The sequence below is a fragment of the Chanodichthys erythropterus genome, chromosome 8, assembly GCF_024489055.1.
Source record: "Chanodichthys erythropterus isolate Z2021 chromosome 8, ASM2448905v1, whole genome shotgun sequence".
NCBI classification, from domain to species: Eukaryota; Metazoa; Chordata; class Actinopteri; order Cypriniformes; family Xenocyprididae; genus Chanodichthys; species Chanodichthys erythropterus.
The window spans coordinates 38454714-38466861 of record NC_090228.1 but is presented as its reverse complement, the minus strand read 5'-3'; the positions used below and the strand labels follow the sequence as shown (position 1 = coordinate 38466861).

Below are 12148 nucleotides of genomic sequence, written 5' to 3'. Positions count from 1 at the left end.
GAAATGACGTGATGATTAGTCAGATTATTTGAACGTTGCTCCTCGAGCGGCAAATAGGTAATGACTTTTATTGCAGTATGACTGCATGTGTCCCCTGAAAGAGCGTTTTTCATTCCTATGGAAGTTGTTAACGCTCGCTCTTTTCCGAGTGCTCCACGCCAGTTTTTTGACCTGAGGGAGGGGTAAGGCCCCGGTATACTTCAAACGAAGTTCTTTTTCGTTCTTCGTTTAGGGGTAAAACGAAGTTCGAAATGCGTGAGTAGCGATATATTGTAAACGAACATCTGATGCCGCCCACACTGCTGAGATCGACATTTAGATGAATATGTAAATATGTGCCGTGCACTTTCTTCTCAGTAATAAAATAAACAACAAAAATGAAAAAACAGCAAGCATTTATTATATATAGCATAAGAAAAGCGTCTGATCATAATGACATGGGAATGTTAGCATGAGCTCTGCAAATTAGCACTCTAGCCACGTCACGTCTTCATATAGCACTTTATTCAATAGATTGCTTAAAATCAAGCAGCTTTACAGTATCAAACACGAAAAACAGTGTTAGTGCCTCATTTTTTTACAAGCACAACTTCATTTTGTACTATAAAGCGGCTATCCAGTGTGTTCATGTTTTCATCCACGGAGCTCTTACCTCGACGAACTCAAACACACCAAATGAGTCAAAGACGCGTCCCATGCGAGTGAAGATGGAGCTTCGGCGCAAACCTCCTGTTACATTATCGTCACTGACCAATGGTAGTACGAAGGTTGCCACTGAGGCGAACTTTTCCTGAAAGCTCGCTTTGGCAAGCCGTTTCGAACTTCCAAGAAGAAAACAAAACGAACTTCATTTTGGCCTGATTTTGTTCGAAATGACATCACATCAGTTCGTTCTTCGATTTTGTTTGAAGTATACCGGAGCCTTTACCTCTTTGAAGAGGTGCACGTCAGGCTACATCATAGGCTACGCGTGGTACAAACAACCTACGCCGTACACTCAACGGAGAAGTATAAATCAGCCTTTACTCCTCCTAAAAAATAAACGTGAGAGCATGTTATAGGCTAAAAAACATGTTATAGCCATATATGACAGCACTACTGCAACATTCATCACCGCAGATGATATTCTCTTCAGCAAGTCGACGCACAAACTTCCACAAATCAAGCTGAAAGTAAGTCGCAGATGGTCAACACATAATCATCTTCATTAAAGTAATGAGACTAAATGATCTTCCAGTGCTGTTTCCGCTCTCTCTCCTATTGCTTTCTTTGATTTTGAAATTAGCTGATGGTCAATAAAATGCAGCTCATATTTGTTGCTTTCGGTGACTCCATGAAATCTGCATACAGTGCAGGAATTGAAGGTTGGATTTATATCCGTTTTGCAGAAACACATTTATGTGACCAAGTGTACATGGAATCATTTTGACAAATCAGACAGATATCAGATCAGTAAAAATGCATGAAGAGACCAGGTGTAAACAGGCCCTTTGTATGGTCATGTGATCTCTACATAAGGTGACCTGCTCCATGTCAAAAAAAACAAAAAAAAAACACTTTAATTAGGACACTCTTATGACAATCTTCAAAAATATCATTAATTTCTGGACATTTTAATAAGGATCAAATGACTGAGTTCAGCTCTGAGAATGAAACTAGCCTGTTTGTTCCTCGGTAGAAGATATTTTACCTGACTTGTGTGAGTGAACATTTAAGTTTCTGTCTCATCTCCATTTCATAGTCAGTTTGTGGATTTCTTGTTGATTAGTTCTTTGATTGTTCCCAGGTGTGTCTTGTTAGCGTGTTATTCTCTCTGTGTATGTACACCTGTGTTTCCTTTGTTCATTGTCAGTTGTTCTTCCATGGATGTACGTGTGGAAGTCTCTCAGTTCTGTTCTCCTTGTGTGATTCGACTCTGAATGTTTCTTCAATCTTCATGTCTTTATTCTCTTTAATAATGCCATCTTTATAATAGTGCGTCACGTAGATCTCAGTCACTTCATCAGGAGTTTTGTGTGTTTAGACACACTGTAATGTTTAAATTGAAAATAATTAACAGAAATGAATCCAATCTATGGGTTCATCTCAAGGTAAGTGGGTCTACAATATGAAATGCCATCATTGTACACAGAAACCTTCTTTGTCAATTCTAGATGAAACAGTGTCAAGTGGAGTGGTTGACCCTGATAAAGAGGATGTGACCTTTAGGAGATTCACCGTCAAAATCACCATCCGTTGGTGAAATCTTCAGGAAAGATCCCTATTTTGGGATATGCCAGCCTTGGTAATGCCGTGCTTACCTAACCTGCAGAGAACTTTATATAAAGCTTGTATTCCATAATTTAGAAATATTTGTTTCTGTTTTAAGGTGGACACTGAATTTTCCAAACTTACAGATGGGGAAAGAAGACTTCCTCATCAGGAAATAGGAGGGGACCATTATTCCAAAACGCAGGGAAATTATAGCATCCTTGGAGAAGGAAATGGACATCAGACACTTACTGGAGAAAACTGACAATCAGCATGATGGTACAATTTAAAAGTTAAAATTTGAATGCGATGAACTCGTAATCATGGTTTCAAAAGTGGGAAGTAGGAAGTTTCCGATGGCTACCATCAACTGTCTGGTTACCAACATTCTTCAAAATACCTTCTTTGTTCAAATGAAGAAAGAATTCATAGAGGTTTGGAACTATATAAGGATGAGTAAATGACAGAATTTTAAGTTTTTGGGTGAACTACCTGTTTAATGTAAGTCTTCTGTCCAGATTTGTCACACATGTGGTTTAATGTCCAAAATACAAGTTGACATGCTGATAATTAGCGATGGTTGGTCTAAAGAGGGACAAAAGTAAAAAGTCTGCAAAAGCTTGAGGATAGGATGTGTTAAAATGCTTGAGAATTTAGTATTTAAAACTGATTAATGAACTGTTCATTGGCCCGATGGTTTCAGTTTTGTATTTAAGCTCTGAAGGACAAACGCATTGTACATGTTAGCAAAAATATTTCAAATTAACATGTTTTATACAGAATATCCAGTATATGAGTTACAGCTGAGTTGCTAAGATTCTGTATTTTATACTCCTAATGAATTGTTAAATTTTGTTTAAATGCTTGTAAAGGATGCACTACCTATGTGTTCAGCACTTAAAACTGATTAATTGACTCTTCACTGGGCATGATGCTTTCAGTTCTGAAGGAATTTTGTTCATGTTGGGTACAGAATATCCAGTATAAGCTTTATAAAACTGAATTGAGAATGTTCTGTATTTTATACTCAGAATTTTGTTACTTTTGTGGGGGGAAAAAATAGTAAAACAAATAGTGCACTTCCTCCCTGTTTTGTATTTAAAACTGGTTAACAAAATGCTCACAAAGCCTAATGCTTCTGAAGGAATTAAGTCCCTCCATGCAAGTGTGTGTGTGTGTGTGTGTGTGTGTGTGTGTGTGTGTGTGTGTGGGTTTTTTTTTTTTAACTCATCCAGTATTTTATTTTTAGGACAAATCAGTTCAACAAGATCTTAGTGAAATGCACTGGGAGAATACCAGGATGTAATTTTAAACCATAACTTAAAGCTACATTTCTATCACTAGGGGTGCAAAATTGTTAATTTAGAGGTACAAACAAGAAAGTTCAAAAATGTACCAGTGCTCAGAGGTACATTAATTTTCTGTCACTTATCAAAAAAAGCTTAAATCACTGCACTCAACTGTTTTTGGGTGTGAAGATCAATGGAAATTGCAATACTTTCAAATAAAGAACAAAAGATCTGCACTCAACTATGTCTTCTTAATAAATTATTACTTTTTTATTATGCAACAAAGCACATATAGATCAAACGTTTCTGCAATCAGCCTTCTTCAGTCATTTAAGCCTTTAAGACTTAAAGAAATGCTTGATCCAATACTGAGACATGTTTCAAAATGTTTTTCCCCCAAACTCTTTGTTCACTCAAGACATAACCACCCATATTGTTTTGTGATTTATTCAGCAATTGCAAAAAACTGGACTGACTGACCGAGAACACCAGTCGCCCTGGACTCACTTGATTCGCCTTCATACAAGTAGCCTGTGCATAATATCTGCTTCTGCAGGAAAATCTATCCAGATTATTAGTTCATAACATACACTTGTCTGTTATTCCCACCACTTACAAACACAGTGAGAGAGACGCATCAACGGCTTCTTTATATTTTCATGTTAAGCATGCAATATGATATTTAATGAATTAATAAACTACTGTATGTAAGACTTAATGTGTGTTTAATAATGTATGGAGTGAAAGCTAGCTCTCATAATGTCTGATTTCACCAGTAGATTTAAATAAACTATATCACTATGCATTACTGTATAATCAATGACATTTTTGAAATATTCCAAATAAAAAAACAAAAATAAAATTATAATACAAGAGACAATAACATTTAATTGATATATTGCAAAAACATAGTAACATACTAAAAACTAATAATTTAAATACATTTATGTATTTTTAGCAAAGTAGAATGAGTATTTCTATTTTGGCGCCTTTTGCAATAAATAAACATGATTCAAAGAAAACAATTCAAATTAAACGTGATTTATGTGTGATGTAGTGCAAGAATATTGCAACAAAACATATTTTTGTGCAAAACATACAACATATGTTGAAAGTTAAGCTCAATCAACAGCATTTGTAGCAACATTGTTTTACAAAATAATAATAATAAATAAAACTATCCTTTAAATCCTTTAATGGAATCAAATTTTGAAAAAAAAAATTCATAAAACACTGATTTGGACTTGATCCAAAAAGCAACAGTATGAACACAAAGAGGTCTGAGACCACATTACTATTTAAGTGGACCAAAAAGGATCCAAGTTCTCTTTCAGGGTTCAGCTCTTGCTCCACTTCAAGGGGTCTCCAAATAGGAAATGAAACGATCGTAATGTACATGAACCGCTCAGGTTACAATTTTACTTCTTTCATACTTCATACATTTCTGAGTTTTCAGGATTTAACTGATGATGATTTGACTCAATCCTTGTTTTATTCTTTCTCAGAGTTGTCAGAGCATCAGATCTGTAACCTCATTTCTGTTCAGCAGGAGGTTTATTCAAAGTAAACTGGATTAGATTATAATAATTGTGCTCATACTTCCACTGATCAACACAGTTTCACTGATGATCCAGTATAATCAACATAAAACCCAGGATAGAGTGGTTGAGTGAATGTGGTCTGGACTGTGTGGATGAGGCTCATTGTGTCTCCAGAGATGCTGTAGAAGGACAGAGTTCCTGCACTGTGATCCACATACACTCCTATTCTCCTGCTGATGGACTTTACTGGGAGATCAGTCTTTATGTCATTGTGATTGAATGAGTAACTGGAGGAAGAGCAGAACAAACTCCAGGACTGATCATTACATCCAAACAAACACTCATTAAGCTCTGTTGATGGCTTCACCTCCTAGGGGTCAGTGGGCCAATTATACTCAAGCTTTCAGAAGGAAAGTTTTACGATCCTTTGCCTTGAACAGATTGTTTGCATATGTAACTGGATTGGTTACAGATGAAGACAATAATAAAGTTTCTTGTAATACTAATATGTTGCATAGACTTCAACATATCATATACACAAGCATTTAAATCTTCACGATACAAACTCATAGACACTAAACATGGCATAGGTAAAGTTACATTAAGTGTTGGATCTATCGTAAAACATGTAAATACAATTTGGAATACAATACAAGAGACAATACACAAACAGGATACCATGTCTTGGGGATATGCATGTTCAATTATAGAAGAGTCTGTTTATAAATGAATGCAGAAAGGTCTGTTTTCAGGCTTTGTGTGTCTTCCCTGTAGCCTGACTCACAATGACGTTTGATGCAGAGCTCTGCATAGTTTCGGGACATAAAAATAAGTCTTATCAGATGGTGTCCATGGTAACTGAGGCCATTGCCCAAGCTGGTCCATTGGGGATGGGTCGACAGACCCCAGAGTGAGTTTTAAAGATTATTTGTTAAATATGACAAATAATTGTGTCTGATTTGTCTCAGTCATTATACCGTCATGTTCTATTTGTTTTGGTTTTCATTCATCACGTGTTCCTTTGTTCTAAGTTCCTTACACAACCACAGAACATATGCAACTATAGCTTTATCTATTTGAATTGTACTTGGCTATATGTGAACTTTGAATTGGAACAGTACTTGGGCAGCGACTGAAGACGTTTCACAAGTCCACAAGCACAGACAATAATACATATTGAGAAACGGCCAAAGACTCTAAGGGCCCTATCATAGACCCAGCGCAATGCGACACCAGGTTTGTCGCAAGTGTTTTGTGCTAGTTTCAGCTCGACACAGTTATTTTTAGCTTGTCCCGCGGCACGTTGTTTAAATAGCAAATGCACTCGAGCCCATGGGTGTGCTGGTCTGAAAACGAGGTGTGTTCAGGTTCATTGTTGGCGCATTGCTATTTTGAGACAACTGAAAACGACTGCGCCATTGACCAGGATTTTTTTTGTTATCTAAAGGGCACGTTAGAAATATGGGGAGTCAGGGAGTCGTTATCAACATCCATCATCATTGGACACTGGTCCTGGAAATGACCTGGGTTCCCACATCTCCAGCAGGCTGGCACAGGTCTTTCCACCGCCCCAGTGGCAGAAGGATGGCCAAGGGATGAGGAGAAAGGTGGAGAAGGAGTGGCGGCTGCAGCGCTCTCCACCATGCCCCCTAGTGTTGCCGGTCTAGCCCCTGGAAACTTCCCCGCTGTGGGGTTTGAGGAGGCACATTACTACGTGACCTGGAAGCAGGAATAGGGTGAAAGAGAGGGTTTGAAGGGAGAGGTTAGGTAGGGGCTCACCAACACCAGATGATCCTCGTCCAGCTGGATACCTGCGTCAATGATGTTGGGCGGTGACACTGGACCCATTTGGCCGTTCCCTGTGGAAGCCAAGCAACAAACTGCTCCAGTACCACTTGCAGCACTGTATAGATGAGATCATTAGGATGCAGTTTTACTGCAATTATTAGGGGTCTTTTCTTGATTCTCCTTAACTTATATTCTTTGACTGTCAGTCTGAGACTGACATCTTGTGGACATTTTATGATCTGTGACTTTACAGACTTGCAGACATATGCACGTCACTTAAACAAAGAACCAGGAAACTGGAATCACATGAGTTCAGGGAAACAGAAACTGAGGTGTAGTCGAGCTGTTGTGTGTTTGTGTCTCTGTATTCACGCAGTAAAATGGCAGAGGCCAGAATTTCTCAGGATGAGTTCACGTGTTCAGTGTGTCTGGATTTTCTGAAGGATCCAGTGACCATCCACTGTGGACACAGTTACTGTAAGAGCTGTATTAATGGATACTGGGATCAGGAGGATCAGATGAGAGTCTACAGCTGCCCTCAGTGCAGACAGACCTTCAGTCCAAGACCTGCTTTAGCTAAAAACACCATTCTGGCTGAAATGGTGGAGAAACTGAAGAAGATTAAACTTCCTGCTGACTGTTACGCTGGAGCTGGAGATGTGCAGTGTGACGTCTGTACTGGAAGAAAACACAAAGCTGTCAAGTCCTGTCTGGTGTGTCTGGAGTCTTACTGTCAAACTCATTTTGACCGTCATGAGGAATTTCACTCACGTAAGCCACATAAAGTGACTGAAGCCACCGGAGGACTGCAGGAGATGATCTGCCCGAAACACAACAAGATCCTTGAGGTTTTCTGCCACACTGATCAGAAGTGTATATGTCTTCTGTGTACGATGGATGAACATAAAAACCACGACACTGTATCAGCTGCAGCACAGAGGACAGATAATCAGGTATGAACTTTAAACTAGACACTGATGAAATAATGCTATATCGGTCACTATATTGCTATCCATATGATCATCAATCACACAGCAAAACAGAAGTGAACAGTAGCTGCATGTGGACTTTCACTGCTGAGCGTATTTGTCCTCTGCATTGAAATTAACTTGATTAACATTTTATAGTTGAAGGCAGTCACTAACAGAAACACTCCACGTAATCATCCATTAATTAATGTTTATTTTTTTTAATCATATAGAGCCACAGCAGAAACACTGTCAGTGTGTAGCTTAGGGTTGTGCCCTAATGATGATGTCATCCATTGTGTTGGCTGACTGACACCAAGATGGAGAGACACCATCGTGATGCCACTCCCCAAACCACACCCCCACCCCCCAGACCCACCCAGAGAATTGATGCAATGTCACTGTGATTATCGCATGATCTCATGCATTGACTGGGTTGGCCCTCATTCTCAAAACGTACTCAAAACTTAAATAACAATGTTTCTAAGCAGTAATATGATACTTTTTACAAATTATATAAATAACTTGTTTCTTAACATTGAAATGAGCCCAACTGACATACGTTGATTATTTTTTCTGCTCTCACTGCAGTGGCACATACATATTGCTTGTAGGAACAACATTAACATTCTGTGGTTCAGCATAGTTAGTTGGCAATGAGAGCTTCACATGTTATGAGTGCACAGAATCCAAATTTTAACTTATTTATTGTAAATTGATTGTCCAGTTTACTTTTTACTGAGACTTCTAGTTGAGCATTTTCTCTCTCCCAACCACTCACTGCTTGATCAATAAAAACCTCTGTATAAATAAATTATTTTAGTGTGCTTTTAAAATAATGCCAATCTTTAGACACACAATGTATTCAACAACAACAAAAAAATGGACAATGCTTAGAATAAAATGAGAAATGTTATTTACTTTAATAATACAACAGTATTGTTTCTTCACTTTCAATAATGCAACAGTAGTCTATTATTTTTTTCAGTAAAACCTAGAGCTTTATTAAAAGTTAAATTAGCCCAAGTCCAAGCATATATTAAATTATTAAGTAATACTACTTAACATTCTAAGTAAATTCAATTAATGATAACAAAAATATCAAATATTTATTTTCTTTCTTATGCTAATATTGTGCTTAAATGCACTTAACATATGGTGAATTCTTGCTAAAGTGCAGTGTGATTATGTCACTGTGGGAACGGGGGCATTGAGGCGCTCATTGGTGCCCCCTCCAGCTGATGGGACCCTAGACAAGTGCCTAGTTCAACTGTGCCTAAAAACGACCCTGAATGTCAACCTTGACTCCATTAATGCTCTTGATCTGTTACATTTAAGTTATTGCCAGATGTTTGATCATCAAGTGTTTTTCTATAAAGTTCACAAATAGTGTAAATGTCAAACACTAGAACTTACAGCTCTTACATGATATAATGAACATGAGAAGAAGCTGATGCTGTGAAAGTGCTGGATTGAGATTTACTAAAGATCAACACGAGCTGCTCAAATCTGACAGTAGTGGAGGTTATTGGCTGAAGTGTGGAGGTGATGAGCTTTGATTTCTGTTTTCTGTAGAGTTTCCAGTCTCTCTCAGCTCCTCCTGAATCTACAGACGTAAATGACAATCTCAAGGAGCTGAAGAAGATCTCTGACAGAGGTAAAGTCCTGGAGATTCATCTGCTCTCAGAAATGATCCTCCATCATCTCATATCATGTAGAAGATCATATTAGAAATGTCTTAGGAACGGATGCAGGGATCATTTTCTCTTGACATGATAATCACACTCTTCATGTCTGTTGATTTCCACAGTCACTTTCACCAACATTGTTCCCAGAACCAGGAACAACTTCCTACAATGTAAGTCACTAAGAAAACAAGCAGAAAAACTCACTAACTGTGTTCATGTTCTTCCTGTAGGAGAAAGAAAACATGACTGAAGAGTTTTATTGTTGATTATGTTAATGATGATTTTCACAGGATATCTGGTAAATTGTACTGAGACACTGATGATATTGAACATGAAGAGTTCAAGATCAGATTCATAATTCCCGATTCTGTTTTATCTCCATCAGATTCCCATCACTTCACTCTGGATCCAAACACAGTGAATAAAGAGCTCCGTCTGTCTGAGAGGAACAGAGTGATTACTAACACTGTCACAGATCAGCCGTATCGTTATCATCCAGACAGATTTGATTATTGTGAGCAGGTGTTGTGTAGAGAGAGTGTGTGTGGACGCTGTTACTGGGAGATTGAGTGGAGTGGACTTGTTGCTGTGTATATATCAGTGTCATATAAGAGCATCAGCAGGAAGGGACGGGGTAAAGAGTGTTGGTTTGGACGTAATGATCAGTCCTGGAGTTTGATCTGCACTTCCTACAGTTACTTATTCTATCACAATGACATAGAGACTAAACTCCCTGTAGAGTCCATCATCAGGAGAATAGGAGTGTATGTGGATCACAGTGCAGGAACTCTGTCCTTCTACAGCGTCTCTGGAGACACAATGAGCCTCATCCACACAGTCCAGACCACATTCACTAAACCTCTCTATCCTGGGTTTAAGGTATATATAGGATCATCACTGAAACTGCTGAAAAATGATTGATTGATTCTACCCATAATACTTTTATTCATTATTATTATGAACAAACCAGTTCCTAAATTCCTAAATTCTCTAACCTCCTTTTTAATGATGTTTTATTAACAAAATTCGGGAGGAGCAGGTGCAGATAATTAGACTAATTATCACAGGTGGAAAGCATTCAGCTAATCAACCAACGGAGGTATATATACTGCAGACTTACCTCCGTGCGATTGACAGTTTATCAGCATCCCTCCACCACCCCATCTCCTCACTTCTAAATTCTATCTCTCATAACCACATCCGGGGGGAGTACTTTGGGTTCGGGCCAAAATTCCGAGCTCGGAGCCCTCCCCCTGGACAGCACGCCAAATATGCATTACTTTCTCTATCTAATTATATGTATATGTGAACTCGTGAAATATTAAACATGTATAACCAATGTTCTTAGGTACATCAGACATATTATCATGTAGTTTTAATATTTTAATACAATGGGAAAAAAACAATAAAATATTTCTAAATTAACAGAAATGTTCATTTGAAAGTGTTAAATACTGATGGAGTTGACTAAAACTGACGGAGTTGACAAAAGTCCAACTGAGGTAACAACAACAAATTGACAAGACAACAAAGTATGACAACTGATTTTTAAACTAATATTTAATTTATTCCAACAGTCCTTCTCCTTTAAGCCGTACAGTATGTCTCATTCTGGGTCTCCAGTAGCTCAGGGAATACAAGAAGCGTATGTTAGGTGGAGTGTAATAGTAAGCATTGTTATGTAGCAACAACAGAAATGTTCTCTGTAGCCTGTCTTTAAACCGCATCAGTTATGTACATTTTATTTGTGCAAACCTGCATGACTTAAGTAGTGATAAACTTGTATGCTTGCTCTCTATGAAGTCCATTATATCAGGGTTTGGTATTGCTGTAATCTCTTATCAGTGACAGCTTGAAAAAAAAAGAATAAAAATATGTGCACAAATATGTCACAAATCAGGCTACTGTGGTCCTTCCTGCTCACCACCAGAGGGCTCCCTCACTGGAATATTGACTCCATTTCCCATAATTCCATACCTGGTACTGATTACCTGCACACCTGAAGCTCATTCCCTGAACTATTTATACAGCCCTGTTTCTTTCACCCTTTGCGAAGTCTTGATTTTGCCCTGCTGACAATTCTGAGCATTTTCTCCTGTTTCTTGATTGCCTTGTATTTGACCCTGGATTGTTTCCCTTGTTACGACTCTTTGGTGCCTGCCATTGTGATTTTGTTTCGTTTCCCTGAATATACTCTGTACTATCTGCTACTATCATTCCCTTCACTTAATAACGTTCTGCAGCGATTTTGTGAAGTGTTTAAACACCCAGAAGGTGGCAGAAATGCTGGTGATAAGTTATTAGCTCTCTGGCAGGAAATGCACACATTAGCTGAGTTTGTGCTCTCTTTTCGGACACTGGCAGCTCAAACGGTATGGGTAGAGTATATGTTAAAGTTGTTGTTAAGGAAAAGAACTGAATCTGGAGCTCCAATCTGAACTCGCTTGTCGCAATAAAGGGAAAACTCTAGATCAATTAATCGATCTAGCCATTAACATTGATAACCTGATTTGATCATGATGGCCCACGAGATCTATGGATTACAGCACTACCACATTACCCAACTCTAGTGACCCTGAACTCATGCAAGTTGGATTTACCCGTATTTCTTCAGAGGAAATAGA

At 38.3% G+C, this 12148-nt stretch overlaps 1 protein-coding gene across 1 annotated transcript; it reads left to right on the top strand.

Moving 5' to 3' along the window:
• Nucleotides 1-7189: 7189 nt before the first annotated feature.
• On the top strand, nt 7190-11400 carry LOC137024887 (tripartite motif-containing protein 16-like). Its single transcript, XM_067392831.1, has 4 exons — nt 7190-7821; nt 9412-9493; nt 9647-9694; nt 9910-11400. Exons 1-4 carry the CDS (start codon nt 7249-7251, stop codon nt 10443-10445), a joined length of 1239 nt encoding a protein of 412 aa, XP_067248932.1. The 5' UTR covers nt 7190-7248; the 3' UTR covers nt 10446-11400.
• Nucleotides 11401-12148: the final 748 nt, after the last annotated feature.

Coding starts and splice junctions, on each gene's coding strand:
- LOC137024887 (XM_067392831.1), top strand. CDS start 7,249: ATGGCAGAGGCCAGAATTTCTCAGGATGAGTTCACGTGTTCAGTGTGT. Junction 7,822..9,411: donor CACAGAGGACAGATAATCAG/GTATGAACTTTA, acceptor TGTTTTCTGTAG/AGTTTCCAGTCTCTCTCAGC. Junction 9,695..9,909: donor CAGGAACAACTTCCTACAAT/GTAAGTCACTAA, acceptor TATCTCCATCAG/ATTCCCATCACTTCACTCTG.